General features: G+C 36.9%; 1 protein-coding gene across 1 annotated transcript; it reads right to left on the bottom strand.

Annotated features, from left to right (window-relative positions):
* Nucleotides 1-7164: 7164 nt before the first annotated feature.
* On the bottom strand, nt 7165-8792 carry LOC118437171. Its single transcript, XM_035856019.1, has 2 exons — nt 8475-8792; nt 7165-8141 (listed from the first exon to the last, which is right to left on the bottom strand). Exons 1-2 carry the CDS (start codon nt 8715-8717, stop codon nt 7668-7670), a joined length of 717 nt encoding a protein of 238 aa, XP_035711912.1. The 5' UTR covers nt 8718-8792; the 3' UTR covers nt 7165-7667.
* Between the last annotated feature and the right edge of the window lie 3079 nt (nt 8793-11871).

Here is an 11871-nt window from a genome sequence, read left to right on the forward strand (position 1 = left end):
AAAGCATCCGGTAGAGGCACATATGTACTCCATGCTGGTATTGATTTGATAATAATTCCTTACCGGATTGGTTTTAGTTTGATTCTGAGTGGTACACATTTCATTACCACCTCATTACTACGCCGTAACGATCAATGTTACCGATGCCGGTAGAGTCATGCATATATATACTCCGTCCAGTAATGATTCGTAATAATTCAATACCAGTTGTTTAAGAGTATATACCCAAGTGGTATTGATAAATAATAACTTGTATATGTATATGTAGTAATTGCATGGTATTAAAGCATCGCCAGTAGCAACTTTTTATGTACGGACCGGAAAATTCTAATACCAAGCGGTGGAAAATTTAATACTGAAGTGCGTGACAATACCAGATTTCTAACCGTGTAATAGACAACCAATACTTCTGACTCATATTTACCCAAGATCTGTGAAATCTAGTGTGTACGACCCATCTATCTGGATCATAGAAAGTACTTAATGAATCATTTAATTGGAAATTGTAAAGTGATAAGGTGACATGTTGCCATGACTTCGTCAGTAAATCAGTGGCAGGTGTGACATGTTAGTCAAATACCGCACATTTGTGGGTGTTCTACGTCAAATGTTACCACACTTATGTTAATACCGGGTCGTTATCTTTTAATTATGTACATACTTATCACATCCCTTGGGAATTACGTTATCCAAATTTCCCAATGACTGCCTTCCAACAAGAAGTATCAGATCTGGTATTAACCAAATATTTATTTATTTTAGCTGACTTGTGCATAAATACTACGTTAGTTCGCACATTTTTCTCCTGCGTTGCTTACTTTGATAGAGAGAAGGCCGTGACAGTATTAAACATTAAAGTTTCATAAATTTAAATAAATAATATCTTATTGTACATATTATGTACGATAATTGCAAAGTTAAAGTAAGACAACGCATGCATACATATATACCAATCAATACTTGAATCTCACATAATTCGATTCAAAGATCATCAAACTGGCGTAATAAACACTATTAAGAAGGACGATCAAATCGTCGGATTTCATGCACGGAATGAAATAGACTTCACATGAATATTATTAAAAAATGAACAGCACCAAAAAGTAATAACGTCTTAAAAATAATTCCTTAGCATGGCTGACATTTTAGGTAATTGCATAAATAAATTATGCAATTACCTAAAATTTGAGTTATGTATGTACATATGTTTCGAGTTTTTGCATGCACGATATTAAAATCTCTTTCATAAATTGTGCACACGCAACGCAACACAACGGTGTAAATAAACTCAAGTATATACATATGCTACGTGAAGAGTATTTATGCAATTTGTTTTACTCACAGGGATTACGTGTATGGAGGTTCGATGTAGGGCATGTAATCTCGATATTTCGAGATCTCGAAATATAGATATTTCGGTATTTGAATACCAAAATTCTCGGTATCCAAATTCCGAAATATCGATATTTCGATATTACAATACCGAAATTTTATTCTTGCAATTTATGAATTTATTTAATTCATATAACCATTTCTAATTCACGTAACCCTTTCGAAATCAAACTTTGGGGTGTAACTCACAATGGAGGTCTCCCAACGTATGCTCACAGATTTGGACGAAATTAGTGTCAATCGATCACAAATATAATTAGTATGAAATTTGCAAATGGAACTATCTGCCAATGCGCACGTTTGGCGGAGATATTTGCATAAAAAGATGAGAAAACGCACCAAAAGGCTGGCATATTTTTCATTTTCCAAATTTCCTGCGCATTTTTCCCGCTTTGAATGCAAATATCTCTGCCAAACCTGCGTATTGGCAGATAGTTCCATTTGCAAATTTCATACTAATTATATTTGTGATCGATTGACACTAGTTTGGTCCAAATCTGTGAGCATACGTTGGGAGACCTCCATTGTCAGTCAAAAATCAGTTTTGGGAACTTCGGGGGTGTGACGAAGTCAAAATTTCGGAACAATAATATCGAATCTTGACTTGGCCATAGCTGCAACTATGTAAAGCTTCCAAAATTAAATTTTGACTTCGGTACACCTCAAAAATGTCCTAAATTGAATTTTGAATTGGTTACGCCCCCAAAGTTTCCAAAACCAAATTTTGACATGGTTACACCCCCAAAGTTCCCAAAATTGATTTTAGGAGTGGTTACACCCCCAAATTTCCCAAAATTGAGTTTTGACTTGGTTACACCCCCAAAGTTCCCAAAACTTAATTTTGACTTGGTTACACCCCCAAAGTTCACAAAATTGAATTTTGACTTGGCCACACCCCCAAAGTTCGCTAAACTGAATTTTGACTTGGTCACACCCCTAAAGTAGAAGCTTTAGGTAGAGCTACGGACAAGTCAAAATACGATATTATTATTTCTAAATTTTGAGTTGGTTACACCCCAAATGTTTAAAAAATTGATTTTTGACCTGGTTACAGCCCAAAGTTTGAATTCGAAGGGGGTACGTTAATTCGAAAGTGTTATATTAATTAAATAAATTCATAAATTGGAAAATGCCTATTTCGGTATTGTAATATCGAAATATCGATATTTCGGTATTTGAATACCGAATACCGAAACCGATATCGAGATTACATGCCCTAGTTCGATGTCAAATTTGTCTATCAAATTTGTGGAATTAAAAAATATTTTGTAATTTGAGGAACAGGATCATTCTGTATTTAAAGGTACAATATATTTTTTAGGAAGTTGCCATGATTTTATTCAGAAATAACGTGTCTACCACAGACAATATGAAGTACCTACGCTTACGATGTGAACAAAAAATAAACCAATTAAAATTATTTATCTGAAAGTAACAGACACTTGAAGTTAGCTGATTTTTGGAAATTCACCAAGCCTTTTATTAAAAATCCACACATCGCTAACGAGTATGACGTATGTGTTGGCCGGTGACCGAGGAAGGGTGAGGACAAGATTCGAAGTCCCAATCATCTATATTAACCCCTCCCAGTGTTTAAAGTGGTATTTACCAACTGGTATATACCACTGGTAAATACTGGTATTTACCGGTATTTACCTTCTCATGAAAAACTGGTAAAGTGGTAAAAAGTGGTATGAAGTGGTATAAACCTGTTTGGTTTATTGTGAGATAAATTTTTAGCATAAAAAGTTCACTATAATTTACAAAAATTAATTAGTTTATTGGTGGATATAATACATAATCTTCAAATAAATATATATATATATTTAACCAGACAGAGCCAGCGATATTAACAAGAGCCAAAATAGATACAAATTATGTATATGTATGTATGTATAGGGGTACATTACTTTGTGATTCACACTAATAAGTGTTATTAATTATTTAAAATTATGAAAACTTTGTCTTACACACTTTATGTAGCTTTTAAATGTAAACGGTTTGCAACAAAGTTCCAAAATGTTGTGTAAAAATCCGTAACAAAAAATATTCCTATCTGATGGACATTAAAATTGTGTCCTTTGATTTGTTGTATGTATGGTTTATTAATTAAGAGAGGAATGTTTTTCAAGGTGGGAACTATTATGTCGAACTACCAATTATCTGAGACATTATTAAAAATATCATTTAGTTTGACTTTCCCACACTGTAAATTGACCAATCATGAGTTTTTACCACTTGTTACCAGCTTATACCACTTTTTACCATTTTACCACTTTTTATCACTTTTTACCACTGTGATGGTATAAATCAAACCAAGTGGTAAAATTTAAAACACTGACCCCTCCCTCTCATATCCTAAAAGGTTAACGTCCCAAGCCGTCCCCACCCCTTCGCGGCCACCTGTGTTGATAGTACTTTCTAAATAATTACAATAATGCCCATGATACGGCAAGAAATAAAGTTTTACATGACGTGGTTAGCGTGTCTGAGTTGCCGATACTATTTATTAATTGTCTCCCTAAGGAGGGGAGCTTGCGAGGTTGATAATAACAGATATTGGTGCCCTTTGGATATGTGGTAGGGACCCATGAGTGTACTAAAACCCTGAAGTAGTTTGACTCCATGGCCACATTTGCGCCCGCCACACCCACTCAAAAATGTCCAAAAAACGCTTTCACTCCAGTTTTCACTCACTCAAATCCACGCCAAAAATCCAATTTTACTCGGATTTTGAAATTTCTTTCACCAATATACTCCCAGATAGTTTCTTTCTTCAACCCAATATCAAACTCAATTTTTTCGAAATTTTTAGTATTTTTAAAATTTAAAATTCTGAATGAGCATTGTTGTAGTCATCAACAAAACAAATTATGTTTGCGAAATAATCATCAATAAAATTGAGTTTGATATTGGATTGAAGAAAGTAACTATCTGGGAGTATAATGGTGAAAGAAATTTCAAAATCCGAGTAAAATTGGATTTTTGACGTGGATTTGAGTGAGTGAAAACTCGAGTGAAAGCGTTTTTTGGGCATTTTTGAGTGGGTGTGGCGGGCGCAAATGTGGCCATGGAGTCAAACTACTTCAGGGTTTTAGTACACTCATGGGTCCCTACCACATATCCAAAGGGCACCAAGATCTGTTATTATCAACCTCGCAAGCTCCCCTCCTAAGTAAATGCGTATTTGCTCGAGAGGTTACCAATTACCTTATTCGATGTGGGTTATGCTTCTATGTGAAAGTAAAGTTTATGTGATAGTACAACATCAGCACGCTGAATTGCTTGAATTTTCTGCAAAATAAATCCAAAATCAAATTAGAATGTTCATCACGGAAATATTTTTAACAATGTTGGCAGCATCGGTAAATTCGGAAACGAATTCTGCTTCACTTGCTCTGCTACATGTGGCTTATTTATTGCAAAATGTGACCAATTGTGACCTGCAAATTCTGCACGACGGGTTGGATTTTGGAGATTACAATATTCCCACAAAAGTCATTCGAGTCCCATCATATCTCAATACAAATGGGTTAGATCCATCATCTCTGGGTATTAATGCCTTGTCATCCCGAAGTCCGAAAAACAAATTGAGCCTGTTTCTGACAAAATTGCTGATTGAACCTAGCCCTTTAAAAGATTCCGGCAAATATTTACGTCTAAGAGCGTGGATTACAATCACGGTGGGCAACCATATATTCCATATGTCAACACAAATATTCAAGCAACCTCTCCTTATTTCTAATACGATGAGCATGGAGATACAACAACGAGTCTACCAATATGGTGAGGTCATGTTTATAATTGTTGTTTCTACCAGGCAGAAGAAACAAATACGTCACTATGTGTCGTTTTATTTACTACCGTCAATGTACAATACCTATAACCTCGCTGTGTCATACCTAGCGAAGGATAACCATACCAATGAGATTTGTGTCATGCCACAAAAAATTATTACAAAAGCAATTTGGGCGGATTGTCGCAGAATCACTGACTGGGATCAACGGGTAGATATTGTCGCTTCTTGGCCAAGTCAGTGGTGTTTTTTGACACTGATCAACCCTGGGGGGAAGAGCTTAGATATACATAGAATACTAAATCCATTTGATCGTAACGAAAACTACACTATCGACCAGTGGACTGATGTAACATGTAAACATTAGCCGACACATTATTGAATCCAATGAACCACAAAACCCCACATTAGTATTCAACTACAAGCTTGGAAACGACGAGTATCTTTATCTGAGAGATGCTGTTAACGAGATGTACCCATTAATTCCAGTTATAACGAAAAGTACAGGGTTTCAGTACGTCACATGCTACCGGGAGCATTATCAAACATTTGAAATTTATATTTCTCCCTTTGAACCCGAGTTGTGGTCGGCATTGTTAGGCATTCTGGTTCTTGTAATTGCTTTAACATGGGTCTATGGATATTTTAGAGATATCTCGTTTTGTGCGTGGATTTTTATATTGGCTACCATTTTTTGAGGAGACGGGTCATGTTCCCCAAAAAATTAAGTGTAACAGATATTTTCGGTTAACGTTTGGCTTTTGGTGTTTAACAAGTGTAATTTTTACGAATTGCTATACTGGATTAATGATTTCTAAACTTAATGGTCCACTCTCAACCTTTCAGCCTAAGACATTCAATGATCTGGTTTGCAACGAATTATCTCTAAATCAAACTGACATTTTCCTTACTAATCCGAAGTTGAATGAGTCTGAAATCCAAGATACGAAGAGTATACAGGCCAAACTCTTATGGTATTTTTGGTGGTTATTGGCCCCTGAGTTTAGAAAAGAAAATAATCCGTACAAACGTGATAACTGCTTCAAACTTTACTCGATCCCTACCACAGCACGGCCTGGTTCCATTACTGAGAATTATCCTGAATTCCTGACCTATCTACATGATGCGGCCCTGCTGTTTGATAATACAAATTGGCTTGAAAGCACACATCTTAGGAAACAGTTTAATCTCGCACTGAAATCATTTCTACCTGTACATTCCCATTATCCAAGAAAATTCAATTTCACCAAAGCTAACGATATAAAAGAGTTGCAACGAAATATAGAACTGGAAGTCATTGAATGTGGGAAAACTGTTTTCATTGCTAATTCGGATGACGTAGAAGCGGAATACAATTTCCTTTCGAAAAACTATCCATGGCGTACATTTTACAAAGGGAAACAAGTACTGCTTGAATCCTTTTACGGAGTTGTATTTCATTCGGCAGGAAACTCAAGACTACCATTTTATTATAAGCGTCTGGTTGAGACCGGTATTCAAGGATTCAAGGCCGTATTGAGCATGAACTGGTTAGTAAGAAGAATTTATATCGGAAACCTGCGGCGCATAAAAATGTGACAAACTACAATAATATTTATAGAGGCGTTGCTATTGGATTAGACGGAGCCCTTGCAACATTTTTTGTAGTTTGGGGTGCTGCAGTAGCGATTAGTTTACCTCCATTTGCGTTTGAGTCCCGGCGCAGTATTCGCAATGGAGTATGCATCGCAATTCATGTTTTATATTTTCGGTGGTTAAAGATTATAAATAAAATAAAAAAGTAGTGTTATTCTACAGAAATATAGTAATAAAATTGTTCCTTAATATTTAATAGTATACATATGTATGAGTCCGGTATTTGAGTCCAGTATTTGAGTATTTGAATAGTATTTGAGCAATAGTCGGACCAAAAGCAAAGCTCTGACCCGACTACAACAATAATAAACCCTGCATGATTTGAGACCAGGCTATTAACGATCATGAAGTAATCCAAATTTATTCAGTACAAAGATTCATTCAGTTACAAATTCTGAACAAATTCTCCTTTAATTAGATACCCATTCGTTTGGTGCCATCTTTATTTATTAGTTTATTAATTTTTCATTTCTGTATGCATGTGACAGGTATAATGGGCATGTTTACAGCAAGATAAGTTACACCGAAATTATAGACAAATTTCACACGCAATTTTCACTCTGTCCGCAGTACATCTAGACTCACGTAGAAAATTTCATCCTGGCGCCAATAATAACTATCAGACAATGACCCACCGAAAAAATAAAACCTGTCCGAATCCGGCACGTACACCGCTGCAGGAGCAATTCTCCAATACAACTCACCATTAGCGGGAAAATTTACAACTGGGATAAACCTATTTTCAAATGTGACAGGGTCGAACTCGTAAATTCCCGCGGTAGGATTTACCGGGTTCTCGGATACAGTATACCCGCCAAAAACGTACACTTTATTCCCTCGACTATCATAAACGGAGGAAGGTCTCAACGAAAAAGCGGGAAGGGTCGGCGGTCCTACAAGCTCGGTTGTGAAATTTTTCAAATTGACCCGAATTGCCTGTCGATATTGCCTGTCGATTATCTTTCGATGCCCCGGAATCGAAGATAAAAGCGTAATCCCCCACGCGGACGGATGTAGCTTCTAAAATATTTATGGGTAGCGTGGCTTCGTACTGCACCGTTAATGTGGCCAAATTTAGAGCATAGACGGCATTCGGAATTCCATACCCGCCAAAAATTATGACCTCATCGTCCGTCACGTTAAGACTGATGGAGGTCGAGTCCCGCAGATTGAAGGGGAAAACACCACCAGTCTCGGTTGTATTAGGACCCGGGTGGTACCGGTAAATCAAGTTATTGCTTCCACCCAAGTAGTAAATATATCCAACACTTCCAGGCTGCACGGTTCCGCGATTCGTATTGTCCGGTAGTTCACCAACCTGGTAAGGATAAGGAGCTAATTACTTAAAATATGTAAATTAAAAAATCCTAAAAAATAATGTCACCCTTTTGAATAGTAAAGGCAGTTTGAATTTTAGATTATGAAAATTATGTAAATTGTATCAAGTTTAGTATAAGCTCTGCTCTTGATCAGTTTAACGGTACTCTGCATTTGGGATATTTTACTTAAGTAATTTATAATTCAAAGTGAAATTCTACCCGTCAAAGGGGTACCATTATTTATAAGAGTTTAGTATCAAATTCGGCTTAAATTTATAACATATTTCCATAAAATGTGTATTGAATATGAATTGATTATGAATAATGTTAACCTTCTCAATTGTATCAGTTGACATCCTGAAACGGAGAATGTCCTTATTTTCGTTCGGATATTCTCGACAGCTTCCAAACAACGTGATGACATCCTCCCCTGGTAAATGATAAGGCCGCGTGCAGTTATTAGGATAAGGCAACCTTGTACCGAGTATCATCGCCGTGAGAACCGTTCCGGTTGACAGGGATTTTGTAGAGATCAAAAAGAGTAAAAAGGACAAGAAACTCGTTCGGGACGACATATTGCGTACTTAAATATGTAAATTATTACGCGTTTGTTCAGAAGTGATGAAACTGTAATGCATGGAAACTGTACTCTACTCCGATTTTTATATCCACATAATCCATTTATGCACAAGGACACTTGGGCCCGTCATTAAGAGATGTGCTTAAATTTTGACCAACCTTGTTGTATAAACATACCCATGCATTAGTATGCTACATAGATACGTAGGTATTTAGTATGATTAACTTACATACATATGTAGGAACAACGGGAACCCAAAATCGAATTTTCGTAATTAAAAAGAAACATTTTCCAGTATTCGGATTTCTAAAATTTTAGTGAGCCTATTTATTTTCGATTCTAAGCACAACCACTGATAACGAGTGTTATTAAAAGCGGGTATTATTAAAAATTGAAGTCCGGTTTTCAATTCTGTTAAACTGTAACTTAAAAAAATATAATCCATTTAAAAAATTTAAAAACAGTCTTCAGCCGGTATTCTCAAAGTAGGATTATCATATTTTGCATGCCCTAATTTGATCCTAAACTGGTTAAATAATACAACGTATTTTATTCACGATCCTTCCTCAATTTGGACAATGCAGAAGTTTTAATCCTTTAAATCAGCATGGAAAGTGGCAAAGATAAGTACATATACGCGTACATCAATAAATCCTTGACACGTGTGTGGCGTGTGTATGGATTAATTCGGTTGAAACACTATCACTTTTAAATGTGCAAAGCCTTCATGTCAAACGTTAATGTAAGCTCTTGTATTCGAGCTAATTATCTACGTATCTGCAAATGGATTGATCACATCCGTTGGGAATTACACAATTCAAGTTGTTTTTGGTACATTGGCCGTTACAATACAGGTAATTAAGCACAACGGGGATAAAACAATAATTTATGTACTACCTCAGGTAAGTCAACTTTTAGCAAAATGGGATAGCATCATTCTATTCTGTGTATATCTACGGTGAGTAACATGTCTGACATGTGCATTGTCAGCAGTATCATTAGCTGCATTTTGGCAAAGAAAAACAATCCTTACGTCGTGCAGTTCGATCCACTTGTACCAGAGCATATTTACTGTATAGAAAATTTGGTGTGTAACAATTTTAGGGGCCAGACATATCTAAGTTTCATAACGAAAGAGGGGGAGGGGGGTTTAGGCTCCAATGATGCCGTGGCTACGTTACACAAGGGGGAAGGCATCTAGAAAATCGCGATTTTACATATATAATTTTTACATAATTTTTTCTTTTACATATTTTTACTTAATTTATGGACGGTCGATTCTTTGACATCATTATCTATACGCTATCAGCATGTTCACAATCCTTTCACCCAAATCCAGACACACACTTCCTGTTCTATCCTTCGTGATTTTGGATAATCTAAATTGTCCCAGGCCAACCGGCATAATCAGCCGTGGCAGAGCAGCCACCTCCCTTAAATACACCTTCCTCTCCTGCCGACTCGCATTTCAAACTTTGAGACAACTTTATTGGACACTTTTAATTCTTCCCATATTATTTTTATCTACAATCACAAACAACAACGTCTCACATCATCCCACTCAGTAGCTCATGATTTTTGCAACTTTGCAAAAAATTTTTTGTTTGGGCATATTTTGTCTGGGCATATTTTGTCAATTGAATTGCCAACACAAGGAAAAATCCAACTGCGCAACATCCATCAACCAAGAGCATGCCCAAGGGAAATTGGTCATGTAAGCGAACCACGATAAAAGTTGTGGCCCACGTGATCGTTCCCATAGCTGCGATCCCGAATCCCGTCGTAATCTTAACCGCGTAATCCACACTTTGCGAAATAATTCGAAGTCGAGAATAATATTTTGTACGGATAAATACCCCATTTTTGATCCGTAAACAGTGTAAAATTGAGAACGCTTTATCCCCTAAATTAGCAATAGCGAAAATGGAGAATAAAAAAATTCGAATAATTTCATACAAGACGAAATTGGCGGCTGGCCAAAAAGCCAGGATGATGGCGATGGTTTGGAATATTTGGCCGTATAAACCAGACCACTAGATGCGCTGCAGGAAAGCCGAGATGATGTCGAATTGAAGGAAATACTTTACCAGGAATAGAAACGGTTCGGTGCCAGTGCTTATCAAACCGGTTACCAAGATTGGCGGGGCAACGTAGAGTGCGGCAATTAATAAGTCGAAAAATTGGGCTTGGGTAGATGTCGACTCCGGTCGTCGGCTAAATGATAATTCTGTGACAAGTTATTATCACAAGTTGAATAAAATATCATTCAATAATTTTCTTTCAGTTTTGGTCGCTAGTGCTCCGCACGAATCCGAGATCGAAGCAAAATTTGAAGCCTTGTTTTGATATCGTACATGATACTTTTCAGAAAGCATGTGATCGATTTGAGAGGGGGTAGGCATCCTATCCTTCATTCAAATTCTCCGATCACATGATTTATGTAATAACATGCGCAATGTATTTAAATCAAGATTTTTAAAGAATTTTGACCCGTTCGCCCTGGTGTGATATATATATCCAGTGTTTTCCGTTATTATCCTCAAGATAACATCCATATATTGCGTCATCATATTAGCACACGGGTGGTTTAGGTCTTCCTATCTTAACATATGGACGACGTATATGGTTGCCCCCAAACCGGTCATATGCTTTTTCCACTGAGTCTTCACCCATGCGGAGGATTTGACTCATAAGATTCTAAAATCTTATGATTCAGCTCCAGCCGAATCTGAATTCATGCGGAGCATTATTTATAATTTTTTAAATTCTTTACCCGCCACTAGTTCCTGCTGGATTGCAATAATTTCATTGGCCAATTTTACAGAAAGGTTGAGATCGTCCACCACCCAAACCTTGTACGCGATTGCACCACATGATGGGAGAATTACCCCGATACTCCACGTCCACAATTTGGGATTCTGTACCATCTCGAGATATGTATTGGACTCCGTGGCGAGAATAATGATTGCAAATCCGCAAATAAACCAGGTCACAGACAAGCATCCGATTGGAATTAAGGAAACTACGGTGTCAAATTTGCGCTTGGTTTTTCGAATGGAAACATGGCCTCCTTTTTCCGTAACCATTTCCACCTAGAGTTTATACCCGAAAGGGTAATATGTGACGAAGAGATGTTGTAGGAGTGGAAT

Source organism: Folsomia candida, unplaced genomic scaffold (genome assembly GCF_002217175.1).
Source record: "Folsomia candida strain VU population unplaced genomic scaffold, ASM221717v1 Fcan01_Sc012, whole genome shotgun sequence".
NCBI classification, from domain to species: Eukaryota; Metazoa; Arthropoda; class Collembola; order Entomobryomorpha; family Isotomidae; genus Folsomia; species Folsomia candida.